General features: G+C 38.7%; 1 protein-coding gene across 7 annotated transcripts in view; it reads right to left on the bottom strand.

Annotated features, from left to right (window-relative positions):
- Positions 1 to 805: 805 nt before the first annotated feature.
- GUCY1A1 (guanylate cyclase 1 soluble subunit alpha 1) overlaps positions 806 to 18,759 on the bottom strand; it is a 62,050-nt gene continuing 44,096 nt past the window's right edge. For all 7 annotated transcript variants that reach the window (XM_077846483.1, XM_077846479.1, XM_077846478.1 and 4 more), the window contains 3 exons: positions 15,230 to 15,373; positions 11,682 to 11,836; positions 806 to 2,868 (listed from right to left, as the gene is read on the bottom strand). In XM_077846483.1, the coding sequence (XP_077702609.1) occupies positions 2,667 to 2,868; positions 11,682 to 11,836; positions 15,230 to 15,373 (501 nt within the window). In that variant the 3' untranslated portion in view covers positions 806 to 2,666. The remainder of the gene's footprint in view (positions 2,869 to 11,681; positions 11,837 to 15,229; positions 15,374 to 18,759) is intronic.

The raw sequence follows: 18,759 nt of genomic DNA, 5'->3' as shown, positions 1-18,759 counted from the left end.
GGTGGCTCAGCGGTTTAGTGCCGCCTTCAGCCTAGGGTGTGATCCTGGGGTCCCAGGATTGAGTCCCGCATCGGGCTCCCTGCACGGGGCCTGCTTCTCCCTCTGCCTGTGTCTCTGCCTCTCTCTCTGTGTGTCTCTCATGAATAAATTAAATAAAATCTTAAAAAAAAAAAAAAAGACTATAACAAAAAGAACAGTTCCTGGAATTCGGAGACACAGGCTGATTGGGAAGCACTCTTGGGACCCACATTACTTCTTAGAATAGTTAAACTGGCAACAATATTCAAAATTCTCAGCCCCCAAACCTGTCATAGACCCTCTGTCCATTCTACCCACCATCCTTAATTCTACTCCTAACTTCAGAGCTGCTAGTTTGATCCCTTACTTTTCTTGAAATCTTACCCTTTAGGGTTTCTGTCCCTGGCTACTATCAGTGGTCTGGATTTAAAAATGTCTCCATAATTGCTACCCGGCATCATGGATAAGAGAAAAAAAGTGCTCCTTAATTGTTTTTAGGATCCATGCTGTGAATTTTGAATATATTCTATCATGGAAATGTATGTTCATCTTACTTAAGATCCATAAAGTATTCCATAATTAGTGACCCTTTGTAGGCTGGCCCGGGGCATCTATCACAGAAAATTTAATTTCTTTGTGAAATTACATTTTTGGTAACTTATTATTTAAATAAATTGTCAAACTTATGGAATAGTTTTAAGAAAAGCACAAGGAATTCCTGTAGACCTTTTACTCACATTGTTTACATTTTCTTCCATTGGGGGTGTGTGTGTATACAGAGAAAATATTCTTTGAATTTTATTTTATTTATTTATTTTTTAATATATTTTTTTATTGGAGTTCAAGTTGCCAACATTTAATTAACTTACAAACTTGGAACACAAATTCGTACCCAGTTGGGGTCTGTTTAAAAATTTGATAAACACATTTCATTTTATGCTTTCCAATTTCCTTTAATTCGTTTCATTTTTGTTGTAATAAGGGCTCAGTTCTAGAAAGAAATATGTGTAGAAGTCTTTATTTTTCTTTAAAATGCTTTTATTAACTTCATATAATTGTGAGACTATAATTCTATTTTCCCAAGGCCTATAATACTTTTCGATAATAGGATTGGTATTTAACAAGATTCAGTCAGTGCTTCAAGATGTTGGGATATCATTTAGTAAATAAATTGTCGTTGTACCTGTTGTAGTAAATTTTGGATACTAGAGGTCAATCAGTAATGACTTTTCATTCCTGAGATCACCAGGCTAGTGTGTCTATGGCTCTGCTAATACTGATTTAAAAATTATAATGTTCATCTTTCTCCTGCCTTGAAATTGAACTCTTTTTAAAATCAGATCCTTATCCCAAACCAAACTCTGTATGTTATTTAGGTCTTCAGAGAGCTTAGACTAATATCATTAAAAATAAAAGTTCCAGCTCCAGAAAAATGTTTAAGAATTTCCATAATGAAATCACAGCATCGTTTTCTTCACTGATATTAACATTCTTTTTTAAAAAGATCATTGAGATAATTCAACTAGAATAAAAAAAATTCACAGATGTGTACTTAATTAGACAAAAAAAACTTGATGATTCTTAGGACATATATACACACCAAAGTGTCCAACACAAATATTTAAAAATAAGCTACTAGCAAAAAGAACAAATCTCATTTCCCACTTCTGAACTTAGATTTTCTCATTGGAACTTTGTACAGCTCAGCAAGGCAATGCAGGGTGTCTGCTGAAATAGATCCAAATTTCTGTATGTTTGCGTGTGTTTTAATGTCTTATTTCTGTGCTTTACGGTATATCCCCTGGACTCTTACTTTACTCTCATGTTGCTTCTAATTAAATTAGAATGATGTTATTGCATTTTAATACAGGCTATAAGTCTCTTTTATCCCAAATGTTATGATACAGAAGCAAATGAATATGAATTAAATTGCTAATATGAATTAAAATAGCCTTTAAAAGTGCAGAATAGAAAAATGTCAAAGAAAAGGCAGCATTTATTGATATGACACATCATGTTATGGCAGATATTTTTATAAAACAATCTTGATATTTATAGAAGAACTATTTTATATTCATATTGCATCTAACCCATAATTGCTCATTTTCTTAAAAAAAAGGAAAAGTGCAACAGAAAAAAAATACTCAACCTATTTCATTACATATGCCACCAGTTAAATGAAGAAATGTAATAAAATGCAGAGCTGAAAGATGCAAAGAGCTTATGGTATCAAAGACTATCATTTCTATTTGGAAATTTTTTAAGGCAACACAATCACAAATACACTTTGACAACCATAGCATTCCACCAGGACACAAGACTGCAGGTTACTCCATCAGGTTGCACAGGTCAGGTCACTACAATTACCTGATATATGTACAATGTGTTGAATTTCGAGTACAGGTAATAAGTGATAGTTACAGTAAGAGAAATATCCCCCTAATTTGACTTTTCTTTCCTTTTTTTTCCTCTGAAGGTTTGAAGTGAATACATTTTTGTCATGTTAAGTGGAAGAAAAGTAGATCGTGACTTAGTTCCTGAAATTTTAATACTATTCTTAGTCATTTCAATCTTAAAGTGCTTTCAGAGATTCCACACATGCTCATAGGAGTCAAAACCCAAAGACTAATAATCAGATACATATTTTGTTAATCTATTCCTGAGGCTTTGCCTAAAAAATTGGCATTGCCATCTTCAACATCTTTCTTCTGGAACCACGGTTTTGAATTTGTTGCTGGTTCATAAGCTTCCAGAAAATGACAGATTCCAGGAATTTCACTGGGGAAGTTTGGTGGAAGTTCCTCCCTTGAACGAGGGGTAAACACAAAGCCAGGGCAGTCTTTGAGTAATCTGAAATGATTAAAATCAAAACATTAATATTAAAATCTAATAGTGATATAACTGTCTACACAAGATAAAACAACCCAACTAAATGAATATTCCGGAGAGTACAGATCTTCCTTGACCTATGATGGGGTTACATCTTAATATGTTGAAAATATCATAAATTGAACATACTGTAAGTTGAAAATGCATTCAATACACCTAACCTACAGAACGTTGGCCTAGCGTGCCCTAATGTGCTCAGAACAATTACAGTAGCCTGCAGTTGGCAAAATCCTGTAGCCTACACATTTTTATTATAACACATTTATAATAAAATATTTAATATTTCATGTGATTTCTTCAATGTTTTATTGAAAGTGAAAGAATGGTTGTATGGGTACAGAATGGTTGTAAATGTATCAGTTGTTTAGCCCCTAACTGGGAATAGGAATGTCATGTGGCATAACACTAGCCAGGGAAAAGATCAATATTCGAAGAAAGATCAAAATTCAAACTATGGTTTCTACCAAATGCATATAGTTTTTGCACCATTTTAAAGTTGAAAAATCATTAAGTTGAACTATCAAAAGCTGGAGACCATCTGTAATAAACCAACCATTTTCAGGGTGATTGACAGAAAGATCCTAATTATTTTAATAAGCATCTTCACAGAAGAACAATGAAAAATCAATTCACAATAACAAAAAAACTCTACCAAATAATGTATTTCACTCATATTAGGAAAAGTAATCATAGATATAATCAATAACTCATATAACAGTAAATTCACAGTAGTGGGAAAAATGGAAAATAATCTAAAAGTCTAATTATAGCAAAAAAAAACCCCAAACCCATGAATAAACATAGTGTTATAGAATAAGGCTTCCTATGTTGAAAAAGAAGACATTGTCCATTTATTGATTCATTTATTTTGTAAATATTTTGAAAAAGTAATCAAGGGCAAGAAGTTGTGAAAGAAAAGTTCTATATAAGATAGATATAGATATAGAAATAAATAATTAATAATGAGAATAACATTTGAATCTCTCAATAGAATTTTTATGAATTCCAAGTAGGTAAGAGTAAAAGAAGATTTAATTGTACAAATTGACACTTTTCTTACTATCTGGTATTGGAAATATTTCTTCTAAATTTATCTGTTTACCATATTTTACTATTTGCTACTAACTACTTGTCCATTATGGTAAACTCATTTCTTTGTGCTTGTTTATTTTTTATTTTTAAAAAAGTTTTTGTTTATATCCCAGCTAGTTAACATACAGTGTTATATTAGGTTCAGGATAATATGGTGATTCAACACTTCCATATAACATCTGGGGCCCTCCTTAATCCCCATCACCTGTTTCACCCATCCTCCACCCACCTCCCCTCTGGTGACCATCAGTGTGTCCTCTGTGATTAAGGGTCTATGTCTTGGTTTGACTGTCTCTCTATTTTTTCTCCCCTTTGCTTGTTTGTTTTGTATCTTAAATTCCACATATGAGTTAAATTCATTTTAAATTCCAATCCTACTGATGAAGTTACTGGCTCCTCTTTCTATTTGCTTCCCTAGCTTTCTGTCAAATGCATACTTAATAAGCATCTTTCTAACTTATTATTCAGGCACATGCATTCAAAATGGAAAATGTTGACAGTTCTGGGCCCTAAACCAAGTTCCACAGAAAACCACTTATTGTATTTGCCCAACCAGATCATGGCCACCTACTCATCAGTTTGTGATATCATGTCTAAATGTAATAGACTGATGGTGTCACATTAGATTTGGTACCATGACATCCTTCTATGTACTCAAGAAACCAACTGAATAGAAATCTAGGTCTCAAAAATGGGAGGCCTTCAGTAGAAAAGAACAGGTGAGCATTCAATGAGCTAATTTTTAAAAACTCATCAATAAATATGTAATCTGCAAAATAATTTATGAAATAATGCTTTAGTCATGATCCGTAAATATTTGGAGCCTCTTATTTACAAAGCATACCATTTGTTAATATATAATGAAAAGTTACAGAATGCCATAGTATTAAAAGTATAAACTTCAAAGTCTGGTAGATCTAGGTTGGAATAGCAGCAAGGATGTCAGTTTTCTAGCCTTTAAGATGGAGTCATAACAGTTCAGGTCCCTTAGGACACTTGTAAAGATTAAATAAATAGATTAAACATGACTGGTTAAGCATCAATTAGCTATTAGTTAACACTCAGCGTATCGGTAACATTTAGGGAGCAGAAGCCTTCATCTACTATTGGTGGGATATAAGTTGGTAAGACCAATTTGGACATCTGATTGATGCTTAGGTAAAGCTGAACTGGATAGAGCCTATGATCTGGGAATACGATTTGTAGGTATATTATAGAGATACATGCTTATTCATACTCTAGAATACATATTATATGACATGCACATATAGTGACATGCTAGACCTGGCTTTTGACTGGCTTATGAGAGCCAAACATTCAGAAATTTTATGAGCCAATTAAAACCATCTGTAGCCTGAAATCGACTGTGGTGGGAAGACATACACCATTGAAACTGGTAGATGCTAAAAATCAAAGATTCTCCACCTTACTCCCAATGTTGGTTTATCAGCACACCGCTGCGTTAGGAATAGTTTTTTTTTTTTTTTTTTTTAAGGATTTTATTTATTCATGAGAGACATAGAGAGAGAGAGGTGGGGGGGAGAGACACAGGCAGAGGGAGAAGCAGGCTCCATGCAGGGAACCCAACGTGGGACTTGATCCTGGGACTCCAGGATCATGCCCTGGGCCTAAGGCAGATGCTTAACTGCTGAACCACACAGGCATCCCAGGAATAGTTTAAATAAATGAACTGGGTTTACATTTCATAAAAAAAAAAAAATCTGAAAAACAATATTCAGCAGATTTAAGGCAAATCATGAAAGGACAGGGGCAGGTTGAATGAGAATCTATTTTTCTCTGGTTTTGTTTTACTACCTGGAGGAACCTAAATGAGAGTTACACTCTTGGCCTCTTTCTGCCCACTTTCTTTCCCGGTAAAACGAAGCAGCAAATCTTATTGGTGAGTTTGGGAGAAGCTGCTGGGCGTGCTTTTCTCTTCTCAGTGCCTTTCTGCCTCTCTCTTTGGGAGCCTGCCTGTCTGCAGGAAATGTATGTTGTCAGCTGCCCCCACAAACCCTATAGGGCACAGAGTCCAGCATGTCAGACAACGGGGTGGGAGGACTAGAATATTTTATTTTTGTGTTTTAAAATAGGGATCTGAAACAAAAATGACAAAATGCTGACATTTATTAAATACTAGTATTGGCCGTATGGATGTCATGTTTTCTTTTATGTTCTTTAATCATTTAAATTAATTTATAAAAAATTAATTTATAAAATGCATTTGTAAAATGCATAAAAATAATAAAGGTTTGATAAATGGCTACACATAAAATGATAGGTAATTAAGGTCTTTTTTCTGTTCACATCAACCCAACATTTCCTATTTAAATACGGTATTTACAATCATAACCTTATATTTAAATTTATATAAAATAATCAGTACCTAGAAGTGGCCTTAAAGGATACCATTTGATTTTATTAAGGGGTTTACTCAGGATGACACATCCAGAAAGCTCTATGTTTAGGACTGTACGGCACGCTTTCTGAATACAAATTCTATGCTTTTTAAAGAAACTTACAGATAAACACAATTAGAGTGTCATGGAGTTAGAAATGTTCATGATATCATCTTTAAGGAAAGATCAGAATGCTTTTTTAAAGATTTATTTACTTAATTTGAGAGAGAGAGAGAAAGAGAGAGAGCACGAGCAGAGGGGAGGGGCAGAGGGAGAAGAGAATCTTAAGCAGGATCTGTGCTGAGCAAGGAGCCCAACTCCGGGCTCAATCTCATGACCCTGAGATCACCACCTGGAGAGCATAACCTGAACCGAAAGCAAGAGTCAGACACTTATGCACCACCCAGGTGCTCCCAAAAGATCAGAATCTTTAAGGAAAACAGGTTGCAAAAATAAAACCATTTAGATGAGAGGCTGAAGGAGATAAGACCCAAGAAAAGCTGCAATAGTCTCAGGCAGATGTCCACACATGGTGGGGTTTTTCTTTACTGTCCCTCGACCAGACAGCTTTCTCCCCAGATTGCTGCAACAACTTTCCTATTTTCTGTCATCTTTCTCCTATTCTCTTTCTTCTCTTTGTCCTTCCCCTTATAAAATTCAAGTCCTTCTTCTCTGTTATTATTAGATTCTCAGATCTCTCTTGCAACCAGGGGTTCCTGGGTCTACTTCCCCACCCACTCTGCATAGAATCCATTTTTATCTCCCACCTGCCATGTTTGTCTTTAATGATCCCTGAATCACCACATAAACTTGACTTATTAATCCACTGACCTGAAACTTGGACAATATTTAGTCTTGTCTCAGCTTTCTGCAATTCAGTACGATCAAACAAGAATGAAGAAAATTGTCCCCCAAAATAAAACTCCTCATGACATTGAGAATAAAGGAATGTATAACTGTCATGACATAGAAGCATTCTAAATTACTGATTAAAATTGGAAGTGAAAGGTAAGATCTGAAGTTAAGGATTTTTTTGTGCATGTTGGGTATGTATTCTGTGCCCTAAATTTACAACTATTTCATAAATATATCAAGGAAGCTACAATTGATGTTATTTTACTTTTTGAGAAATGTCACCCCAGAATTCAATGTATTAGCAATAAAATTCTTCAAGGAAATAATTCAGTTTTATATTGGTACAAGGTCTAATGGAGTCTATTGTTTGTCCCAAACTTTGATAGAGCTGAAATTATGTCTTTATTTTACAACCCAATTATTAAATTTCACAAAGCATGGATTTTTGATTGAAATTTAAATTATCTATTCTACTTTAAATTTCCCTATCCTTTGGAAAAAAATAGTTTTTTAAAAGAAAGCATTTTAAAATGTGGTTAAATGTATTTCATATTAAGTGCTTATTTCTTACCTAAATAAAGTATTTTAACTACCACTTGCCCTTTAGATAAGACATAAATATTTCCTATATGAAAGTAAGAGGTAAGTAAATTGAAAAAGGAAAAAAATAAACCATACCATATTTGTCTACAAAAGATTGAAATAAATTTAGCCAGAGCACTGATCTTCAACATCGATCAATGAGCATATAGAACTATTATAATCACAAATTATCTTTTTGATAATTGGTGGTGACACCATATTGCATGGTGTAAAATCCTGTATGTGTATGTCTCATAGCATTGCCAATATGGCAACTCTAAGGATTTAAGCTATGAGCCTTCTCCTGTTGCTGAAAATCTGTATTAAAGATTTCCTCTGCTGGAAGACTTGGACCATATTTAGTCTCGTCTCAGCTTTCTGCAATTCTGCACGATTGAGATCATCAATTACATTTTGAGAGTAAAATGAGTAGCTGTTATCAATGTCTTCTATTAAGATTCAAGACAACCAGGCTTTGAGATGTGAAACAAAGGAAGATTTTTTTTTTTTAAGATTTTATTTATTTATTCATGAGAGATAAGGAGAGAGAAGCAGAGACACAGGCAGAGGGAGAAGCAGGCTCCATACAGGAGAGCCTGACGTGGGACTCGATCCTGATCCTGGGACTCCAGGATCATGCCCTGGGCTGAAGGCGGTGCTTTAGGGTTAGCCACCCAGGCTGCCCCAAAGGAAGATTTTGAAAGAGTTTTGTGTTATACTGGTTAAAAACAAAATAGAAGAAACAGAAAATGCACTTTTTCAATGAAAAGTTTTGGTGTTAAGGATAGACATACACCCAAGGATTCCTGAAAGTGCCCATGCGTATACATTGAACACTTAACAAGAACCACTCTTCTGTTATCACAGGATCATTACTCAAATCCTCCAGAGAAGAGAGTCATATCCTCTAAGGATGTGAGTTCTTATCCCTCCCTGGTGCATCTACGAAGACTCTAGGTCTATTAAGAGTCACCGAGGACTTTTCCAATTCTCATGCTATCGTGACTCATTTTTATATCAAAGAGTGGACTGTCAATCAATAAATACTTATAGCTTTCTTACTGTGTTCTGGGCACTGATCTGGGAACTGAGGATATAAAATGTATACCACAGGAGGCTGACACTCTACAAGGGGAGGCAGGCAATAAACACTTAAAGAAAACACCATTTCAGATACAGGTACAAGCTAAGAAGATGAAAAAATAAAATAATGTGAGCTGTGAGAGGTGGCAGTTGTTGTTCCTCTAGCTATGGGGGCTAACGGTGTCTCTTTGAAGAGGTGACCTTGACTTAAGGTGTAATGATGAGAAAGAGGAAGACGTAGGATGATCCAGGAAAGAAGTGGAAAGCAGAAGGGCCAATATCCTTGATCCAAGAGTGGGTTTAGCAAGTCAAATGAAAAAAAGTAAGTCCAAGGTGGCAGAGTGTCAGTGAGTGAAGGAGAAAGTAGAAGAAAATATAGTGACACAGGCTGGCAGGACATGGATCAAAGAGGACATTTTAGTCTGTGGTAACGTATTTAAATTTTGTTCTGGCTGTATTGGGAAGCCATTGGAGGGGTTTTAATGTAGGAGTGATGAGATCAGATTCATACTTTATTTTTTTAAATTTTTATTTATTTATGATAGTCACACAGAGAGAGAGAGAGACAGAGAGACAGAGACAGAGACATAGGCAGAAGGAGAAGCAGGCCCATGCACCGGGAGCCCGACGTGGGACTCGATCCCGGGTCTCCAGGATCACGCCCTGGGCCAAAGGCAGGGGCCAAACCGCTGCGCCACCCAGGGATCCCCATACTTTATTTTTTTAAAGACTTTATTTATTTACTTGAGACACAGAGAGAGAGAGAGAAAAAAAAAAAAAAGCAGGGGAAGTGACAGGCAGAGGGAGAAGCAGGTTCTCCGTTGAGCAGGGAGCCTGATGGGTTTCATCCCAGGACCCTCGGATCATGACCTGAGCTGAAGGCGGATGCTAAACCACCTGAGCCATCAGAAGCCCCAGATTCATAATTTAGAGAGACAATCTGTCTACAGTGTGGTGGATGGACTGTGGGGAGGAGGTGCGCAAGACAGCAAGCAGAAGGGTGAGGGTGATCCTGGGTTGGCTCAGGTGGGACAGAGGTAGGAGGCTTGCCTTGGAGTGTAACACTGAAGGAAGTAAAAAAAGATGTATTCGGGATATAATTTGTAGGTGGATGTGGTAAGCTGTGAAGGGAGAAAGAGGCAATGATCATTCTGAGGTTTATAGTCTAAGTCACTCCGTAGACGGTGGTGCCATTTCAAGGAGATTGATGAACTTAGGTTTGGGGGGAGTGGATTTCCTCAAGCTGCGGTATGTGGGAAATCACTTGTTCTAAGACGATCACGTTAATTTTAATTTGACAATTAGTCATCTGAGTAAAAATACAGAATAGGATACATGGGTCATTAGCTCAGAGGAGAATTGTGGGATGGGCTAGAGATTAAAAAAGAAAGTGAGTTCAGACTCAGAAGACCATAGGGACAGAGCTCTGGGGACTTGGAAAGTTTGATAGGGAAAGAGTAAAAACACAAGAACTAAGAAGGTGAAGCCCTGGGGTAATGAGAAAAGCAGGTTAGGGGGTGTCACAAATGTCTAAGGAATAAAATGCTCCAAGGAGGGTGTGCTCAAGCTACTGAGGTGCCATCGAAATGTTGAGGAAGATGAGAAAACTGACCCATGAGTTTAGCAAGAGACACCGATGACCCTAATAAGAACCATTTTGGTGGACTGCAAAGGACACATGTCGATCGGTGTGAGTCAAATGGCCAATTGGAGGTTAAAGAAAAAGAAAAAAAAAAAAAAGGTAGAGACGGTCAGCATAAGCAACTCCTGCAAGGAGTTTTGCTGGAAAAAGGAACAGAAACACGGGGGGTAGCTGAGATACACTTGGCAACAAGGACGATCCTATTTTAAGAGGTTTGATAGTAAAAGATATGTCTGTATTTTGATGGGAGTAATCGTTTCACTAGAGAAATTAATCGTAGAGAGCAAGCAAGTATTTTCAGGAGACAAGTTTTTGAGAAAGCAAGAAGCAGCAGCCCTCCGAGCAAACCTGGAGGGATCGGATCGCCTGGAAGGGGAGCGGGGCATCTGGGGCTTTGCCCCGGAATAAGTGCCTAAGACAAGGGCCCTGGGGTGGCTAGGCTGATGGGATCTGCCCCCGGAAGGTGGTGTAGTGCTTATCTGGTTGCATTTTTTTTATTCTTCTTCTGTGAAACATGAAGTGAGGTTATCAATTTAGACTCAGGGCTGGAAAGGAGAGGTTGTGGAGCTTCAAGGGGAAAGAAGATGCTATAAAACACTGGTCTCGGAGAATAGGAAAGATAACCTGCTGGGGATAGTTAGCTTGGTAAGTGAGCTACCCCACATATCTGGAAAACCTTTTGTTATTCAAGAGTTTCCATTATAATTGGATTCTTAAAATGAGATCCAATGTATTCCTGTCTGGCATCTGAGGTAAGGGCATCCTGGGGACCGGGCCCTATAGCCCGTGGGGGCCGTACCAAGTCCGGGTGACTAGTGCCTGGACTGTACTGCTGTCAGAAGAGCCATCGAAGCAGGAGAGCATTATAGGTGCTTTGACAAGAATCAGCGTGGGGGAAGACAGGACATGTCAGGGATCACGCCGGGGCCCCAAGTGTCCCTGGAGAGCTGTTCTTATGAAGCAGAGTCATGTTTAAAAAGGCGAGGGCCATGAAGTTCTTGCTTTCTTCTTGGTAGGGTTATCTAAGCCAGAGACTGTTAGGGAGAAAAAATCCATGGGAGAAAATGCCAACTACAGATAAACAAGAGTAATAGATTTCAGGCATGCAATGCAAACCGTACCTGTACGTCGTTGGGCTGACGTTAATCTTCCGTGGTATGCTGCAGGACTCGAATTTGTTGGCCAAGGTGACATTGTTTCCAAAAAGACAGTAGCGAGGCATTTTAACGCCAACGACTCCAGCAAACACTGACCCGGAATGCAGTCCAATCCTCATCTGGAAGCCAAAGGTGACACAAGGTCCCCGTCAGGGATAAAACGCTTCCTGCTCAGCAGGACTATACAGACGCCCTTTAAATGCTTTTACCCTTTGTTCCCCTCTTCTGCAAAACCTCCTGCCAACCTCCCTTCACTCGCATCCGGCTGAAAATTCCTAATACAAGGTCAGTCCCCCCTCAGCTCCTCTCCACTCTGCATGCACTTGGGTCTGGAAAACAGAGCATCTTTGTTTCAGCCCCCTTCGGGGCACCCCCTTCCGGGCACACCTCGCACGGTCACCAGGGGGACACGACAAAGGGTGGATGGCTGTGGACGTGGACCTGCTCTGTCCATCAAGTCAGACAGACAGACGGAAATTCCTGGCTCCCAGGTGGGGTTTCCCAATGCACTGTCAGGCAGGGGCGAGAGAAGCCAGTTCTTAGAATATACAGAATAAAAAGATCTACGGCAAACACTTTGTCACTGCTCAATGACTAACGTGAAAGGAGAAAGGAATTGTAAGGTTTAAGCGGACGGTGACAGAGGAAGCAGAGATGGAGCTGCTTGGAGCTACATCGTGATGACTTTTGTCATTACGTAATACACTTTTTTTTTAATTTGTAAAGATTTTATTTATTTATTCACGAGAGACACACACAGAAAGAGAGGCAGAGACACAGGCAGAGGGAGAAGCAGGCTCCTGCAGGGAGCCTGACGTGGGACTCGATCCCGGGACCCCAGGATTACGTCCTGGGCGGAAGGCAGGTGCTCAACCGCTGGGCCACCCAGGGATCCCCATAATATACTTTTGTTAAACACTCCTGGATGTATGGAAAAACCAGAGCTGGGCCACATCTAGATATAATGTGCGGCCTCTGATATGCTGGGGTGAAAGTTTAGGAATTCTGAAGATTCAAAAAAAAAAAGGGAATTCTGAAGATTGTCAGTGATTTGGAGAACAATTAAAACAATATTTTGAACAGGCATCTTCTATAAGGTCTGAATTCTTGATGTTCTTATGGGATGCCCAAATTCTTAAATTGCCGCTACAATACAGTAAGTTAAAGTGGGGATATTTTATATGACGATCGGACATCGCATGCATTCTTTTCATGTCCTCTGTTCAGTGGACCATTAAAAAAAAAAAGTTTCATTAGATATATGCATTTTAAACAAAGGCCAACTACTCAACGATTTAATGTTATTCACAATTCAGAAGACTCTAGTTTTGCCTAGTTTTACAACTAATTTTAAATATTTGCTAACAACGTTCTGGAATCATTTGCTTGTAAGATGTGAAATCATGAATTCTGCACAAACAAAAACACACGAGTAAGAATCAGGAGCCCTGCATCCCCAACCAAACTCTACTAACAATGGACAGTCTGACTTTCTGTGAGTCTCTTTATGTCCCGCTCGTTCTTTCTTCATCTATAAAACACAGGATTGGATTAGTTTTAGAGTCCTTTCTTTGTCACAATTTCATTTTCTTTTTTGTCACAATTTCATTTTAATCAGCAAAGCTTAGGTACCTGTTACATCTGGTATTTTCTTCTTTAGGACAATACAGTTTTGCCCATGTACCAACCAATCAGTATGAACAAAAAGCTATCTTCTGTGTCTAAATATGAAACACAGTTTTAGCACATAATTTACATCAGAAAGTTTCTGCTCCTTTTGGGCCCTCTTCTGGTTAAACCAGGTTCTCTCTCTGTACTTAGTTATTTTAGCTTTGTCCATGATAAACTTATCATAAAACTTTTCTCTATTTCATAATCAATCATCAGTTAATCACTCAATCCAAACAGCCCAGACAATGAAAATGCCCCTTGGTTCCTCCCATGCTGCTCTCCCTCCCTCCGTCCCCTTCTCCGGTTCTGAATTTCGCTCTCAACAGCCACAGCTTTCTTTCCAGGGAATTTTTCAAATTCACATGCAAATTCACAGATTTCATTTCCAATTCACAAGACAATGATCCAAAGTTTAAGATGCACAATGCGTCCTGAGTGGAAACCTGCTGGGGGAGTCTTCCCTTTGGGGACCCCGTTTGACGCAGCACATGTCTCGTCAGGGACATCTTGGGAAGAGGAAGGAGAGTAACAGGAATCTGATTTCAAATTCACTTTGCACTTACTCTCCCTGCCACATTCGGCCCTCTGGTTTCTATCAATACTCCACCTGCAGCTTTCTAAGCCGAAGTGGGTAGATGTCAGTAAGGAAATCAGCAGTGGTAGATGATTTATACATATGGCATGTTGGAAAAACACGTAGAGTTTGGGGAGGGGGGGAAATAGTTTTTATTCTTTCACTCTGATTTCATTCCATCGGGTAGCAGGGTAAGGAGGAAAAGACTGGGCTCAACATATGGCTTCCATTACGAAGAGAGCCAAGCCTACACTTCTGAGTAGTATAGTTTTGTATTTTACATTTTTTTTTCTTTTTTCTATGATTTTAGAGCATGCCATATAGGATTCTCTGGGACTTCAAAGTCCCATTTCTGAAAATCATCAATAGAGGACTGTCCTATAAAAATGAAGCAGCAGATTCACTATGTGTAGGACGAGTCACAGTGATCTTCTTGTATTCTAGTAAACTAATGCCTGGCATGGTAATTTTATCTTCTCGGCTGCAGTAAGACATTATTCTGAGATAATCTAGAAATGTTAGAGTGTTATGTGCTTTGGAAAATACTGGGTTGGATTAGCAGTCAATTTTCATTATAGTGTCATGACATCCACTGCAGGGGTTGGAAAACTAAAAATTACATTTTCCAAACTCGCTTGCATTTTCCAGATGCATTCTGGTTTGGTGAATCAGATACACTCGCAAGCGATCTGGATGCCGGGATTTTTGCCGGGACCGCACTTCTGCTGCTTCCAAGTACAAGCACAACTGTGGAAGCCTTTGGGTGTCCTATGGCATGCTTAGCAGAGGGCCTAGTTTCCAGTCCCTGATTTTGTGAGGGTCACGATGCAGGATTTCCACGAACCTGATTCAAATTATAAGAAGTGCCAATAACAGAGGCAGCAGGTTTCTGAACACAGAAGTTTGCCGACTGCAGCTGGGGTGATAGAATTCCAGAACCAGCTTCTTGATCTTGGAAAAAGCAATGGCTCTCAAGAGCTTTGGGAGCCCCCCCCTTTTTTAATTGGAGTTCAATTTGCCAACATTTAGCATAACACCCAGTGGAGCCCTTCTTTGAAGGTTTCACTTATAGATGGCTTCTTTTGTCCTCTCAGCGATTCTGTAAGCCACTGGATACTCTATCAAAAATTTCTCCCAGCCTCAGTAACTTACAGATTTTGCTCTCCACAACTAAACCCCAACTGATGCTCTATTCTTTGGATAACTAATTAATAAGCATTTACTCTCTTCCCATGACATTTGCTGGACAATACACGGTCTGCCTCACCTTGATAGGTTCTCCATGGGGAGACATGACTTCATCAGAGAGCTCCATCATCTTGAGGGCCATCAGTGCTATCTGGGCGGCATGGGTGTCACTTTCTTTGTGCAATCCCCCAGCCACACAATATGCATCACCAATGGTCTCCACCTACACATAACAGATATTTTCCATATTACAAATACAAGTTCGGAAAAAATATAGTACAACATCATATAGCAGAAGTCTCAGTGTTTGGGCCCTGTGGCAAATCAGAGTCAATCAGATACTCTCAGAAATGGCAAAAGTCATAAGGTTTGGGAGCCTTGCATCAGGCACCTGCTCTGGAGGGCAGTGTGGTTCTGTGAGCACAACATCAGGGAGTGGCTTCTACTCCCAGACTTGCTGCTGACTCAACACATCATTTTACCTTTTTTTTTTCCTTCTCCCATCATCTAAATGGCTCTGTAGAGGCAAATGATGTAATGCAAATGATATTTTGTGTTTATAACAAATTGCTTAAAGCTTTTGGAATCACCTGCCGATGTTATATCCTCTTAGCATACAAAGTTTTTTTTTTTAAGATTTTATTTATTTATTAATGAAAGAGACAGAGGGGCAGAGACACAGGCAGAGGAAGAAGCAGGCTCCATGCAGGGAGCCTGACGTGGGACTCGATCCCGGGTCTCCAGGATCACACCCTGGGCTGAAGGCAGGTGCTAAACTGCTGAGCCACCCGGGCTGCCCGCATACAGTGTTTTGAACAGTCACTGGTCAATCAATGTCATACGAATTTACTAAGAATGTGTGATACAAAACTAAGGCATAGTTTTTCAAAAGGATTTGAGGATTCTCAGAGGAACTATAAGTGGGTCTACATGAATATCAATAATAAAGGACACAAATGAAGATGTCAAACAATGGTCCTATTGGAAGGCTATTGAAAATCAAGCTGTTCTATAAATTCCAAGTGTCATCATTGTCATTACTGTTGTTGTAACAGAGGATTTTTATCCGTCTGTGATGCTGATGACAAAGCTACTGGTTAATTTAAATCCACAAATCATCCACCAAATAGTAACCACTGCATTTCTCTTCTCCACTAAATATTTACTGTAACTTATTAAATCATATCACTCCTTTTGCCCAAACCTTCTAGTCTGGAGGGATGGAGATGAGAAAGGAAAAAAGAAAGGCAGACAAACCTTCAGTGATTCTCCATTTCCCTCAGAATAAATTTTGAAACTCTTACAATGCCCCTAGAATTCTGACCTTTCTGCTAATCTCAGATTTTATTTCTTCATCCTCTCTCTTGCTTACCTTGTCCCAGTGCCACTGGCCTCCTGTTATCCCTCAAACATACGAAATGTATGTAGCATGTTCCCACTTTGCTATTCCTTTGCCTGGAACAGTCTCCTACAGACAGCCACTTGGTATGTCCCTCCTTTCCTAAAACATCACCACATGAGAAATGCCTGCCGCAACTGTCCTCTATAAATAGCAATCACTCCTTATCTTCTGCACTTCTCCTGTTTAGCTCTATCCGGAATATCACACTAACTGGAATACTATATACTTGCTCATTTGTTCATTTTCCCTCTTTCCCCCAGTAAAATGTTAGCCATCTCAGTTTGTCTGTTTTATTAACTCCTAAATTACAAGTGCCCAATATATTTGCTAAGGAGTGAACCAGGCAGCAGTGCCTCTCTATAAGACTTTCCCCAGCGATATACGAAGTACCTAAAATAATGGCTAACATGTCTCAGGTACCCAATAAGTGTTACTGAATCAGAAGTGATGCCTCACTCCTACTTGGTGTTAGATGACTATTCTCTATGCTGTCATAGCACCTCGTGGGCATGTGTTCAGAATCGAGCATTCACCATGTCATATGGAAATCTGGCATTGGTCAGCCCGCCCTTCTCTCCCCCGACATGAGATCTTTTCACTCATGCTGGCCAATCCTGGATGACAGTAAATATCTGCTAAAACAATCAAAAAACGAGTACTGAATGAATTGAAAAATGAACCAAAGACTAAAGACAACAAGAAAATGAAGTTAAATAAAGTCCTGGTACAAACAGGTCCTGGGGAAAACAAAAAAGCTAGACTGTTTCTTGGAAGCCACCACACTCACAGGCGAGCTTATGATTTCACAATCCATATATCTTACATTTATCTCATGGTTAAGAAGCTTCTTGATTTGTCTCCAGGTATTTTCATGCAAAATCAGAAGGGAAGGGAAGGATGGAAATACAGACAGAGCAGATGATTCACTAGCTAGCTTGGGTTGTGGTTGGATTAACCACGGAACTCTCTGGCTACTAACCACGTGGTAAACAGCACGGATTCTGAATACTTGATTGGAAAAACTGAATTGTTTTAGTTTCAACAAGTTGAAATTTGTAGAATAGGGCTACTGCCCCTGTTAGCAGTGACAGCAGCAGCAGCAGCAAAGGAGAGCGAGCCTTTCTTCGTACAATTCTGAGAGGAGACAGTGTCAAGATAGAAACTATCTACTAATAAATATAATAAATTCCAGAAGAGGCCATCAAGCTTAACCTAAATGAAGCCAATTATTTTATCAGTAAGTATACATGGACCTCTTTTTTTTTTTTCCCAAGGGAATTATGACTCTGTCTGGAATTTCCTGCTGGAAATTTTTTAAAGGAAGGTTTTATTTCTAGAATCTAGATTGGAACAAAGCAGAAGCTTATGTATTCCCATACAAAATATTTGTTTCCTCCTCAATAAGGTATTTATTTCATGTTGAGTGAAACTTTAAAATGCCAGATTGCACATGGCAAACTAAAAGGTGATTCAAGCCACATAAATGAGAAGGGTGCTCTATTCTTAATGCCAATGGCTAAAATAATGCAAAAGACTTTAAGTTAGTAAAAAAAAAAAAAAAAAAAATGTTTTAATTCTAGGAACACAGAACACAAAACCACCTCATTGTTCTCTCATGGCTAATAAAATTCCATTAAAATAAGGCTAGTACATGTTAGGGATAATTACTGTGCCTCCTCATGCCTGGAATGATGCTTGGTACATGGGAGGCACTCAATAAATCCTGCGGTATCTTGAATAACAGATATTATTTGCCATAATCTTTGGAACAGTCATGTTCATGAAGCTTATGGGACATAATGTATGTTATTCGTGCATATAAACTCTGTAGGTGGATATTACTTTCTCTGTTTTAGAAATGAGAAAGGCTACTTCACTTTCTCAGCTTCCAAAGCCAAGCAGAGAACAAGATTTGAAGACAGGTCTCTCTTTGCACAGATGTCTCTGTCCTTGGCCTTTCTTCAATACTGCCTTAAGTCAGTGTTTTTTTTTTCCTCTTAATCAGCATGCAAAGTATCTCGTTACCTCTGTACTGAGTTAACCTATTTGAAGACAGTTTGTATAACACCATGTTTCTTCTGTACTTTTACTTTTACAAAGGATAACTTTACCCCACGCAGGTCATACTTAAAATTATCTCATGATTAATAATTCAACTCGGTTGCCACAGCCAAGGGTCCTGTTCACTGACTTTTAAATTGAACCAG

The sequence above is a fragment of the Canis aureus genome, chromosome 13 (assembly GCF_053574225.1).
Source record: "Canis aureus isolate CA01 chromosome 13, VMU_Caureus_v.1.0, whole genome shotgun sequence".
NCBI lineage: Eukaryota > Metazoa > Chordata > Mammalia > Carnivora > Canidae > Canis > Canis aureus.
Note: the sequence above shows the minus strand (reverse complement) of the source record. Positions and strands in the feature narration are given on the sequence as shown.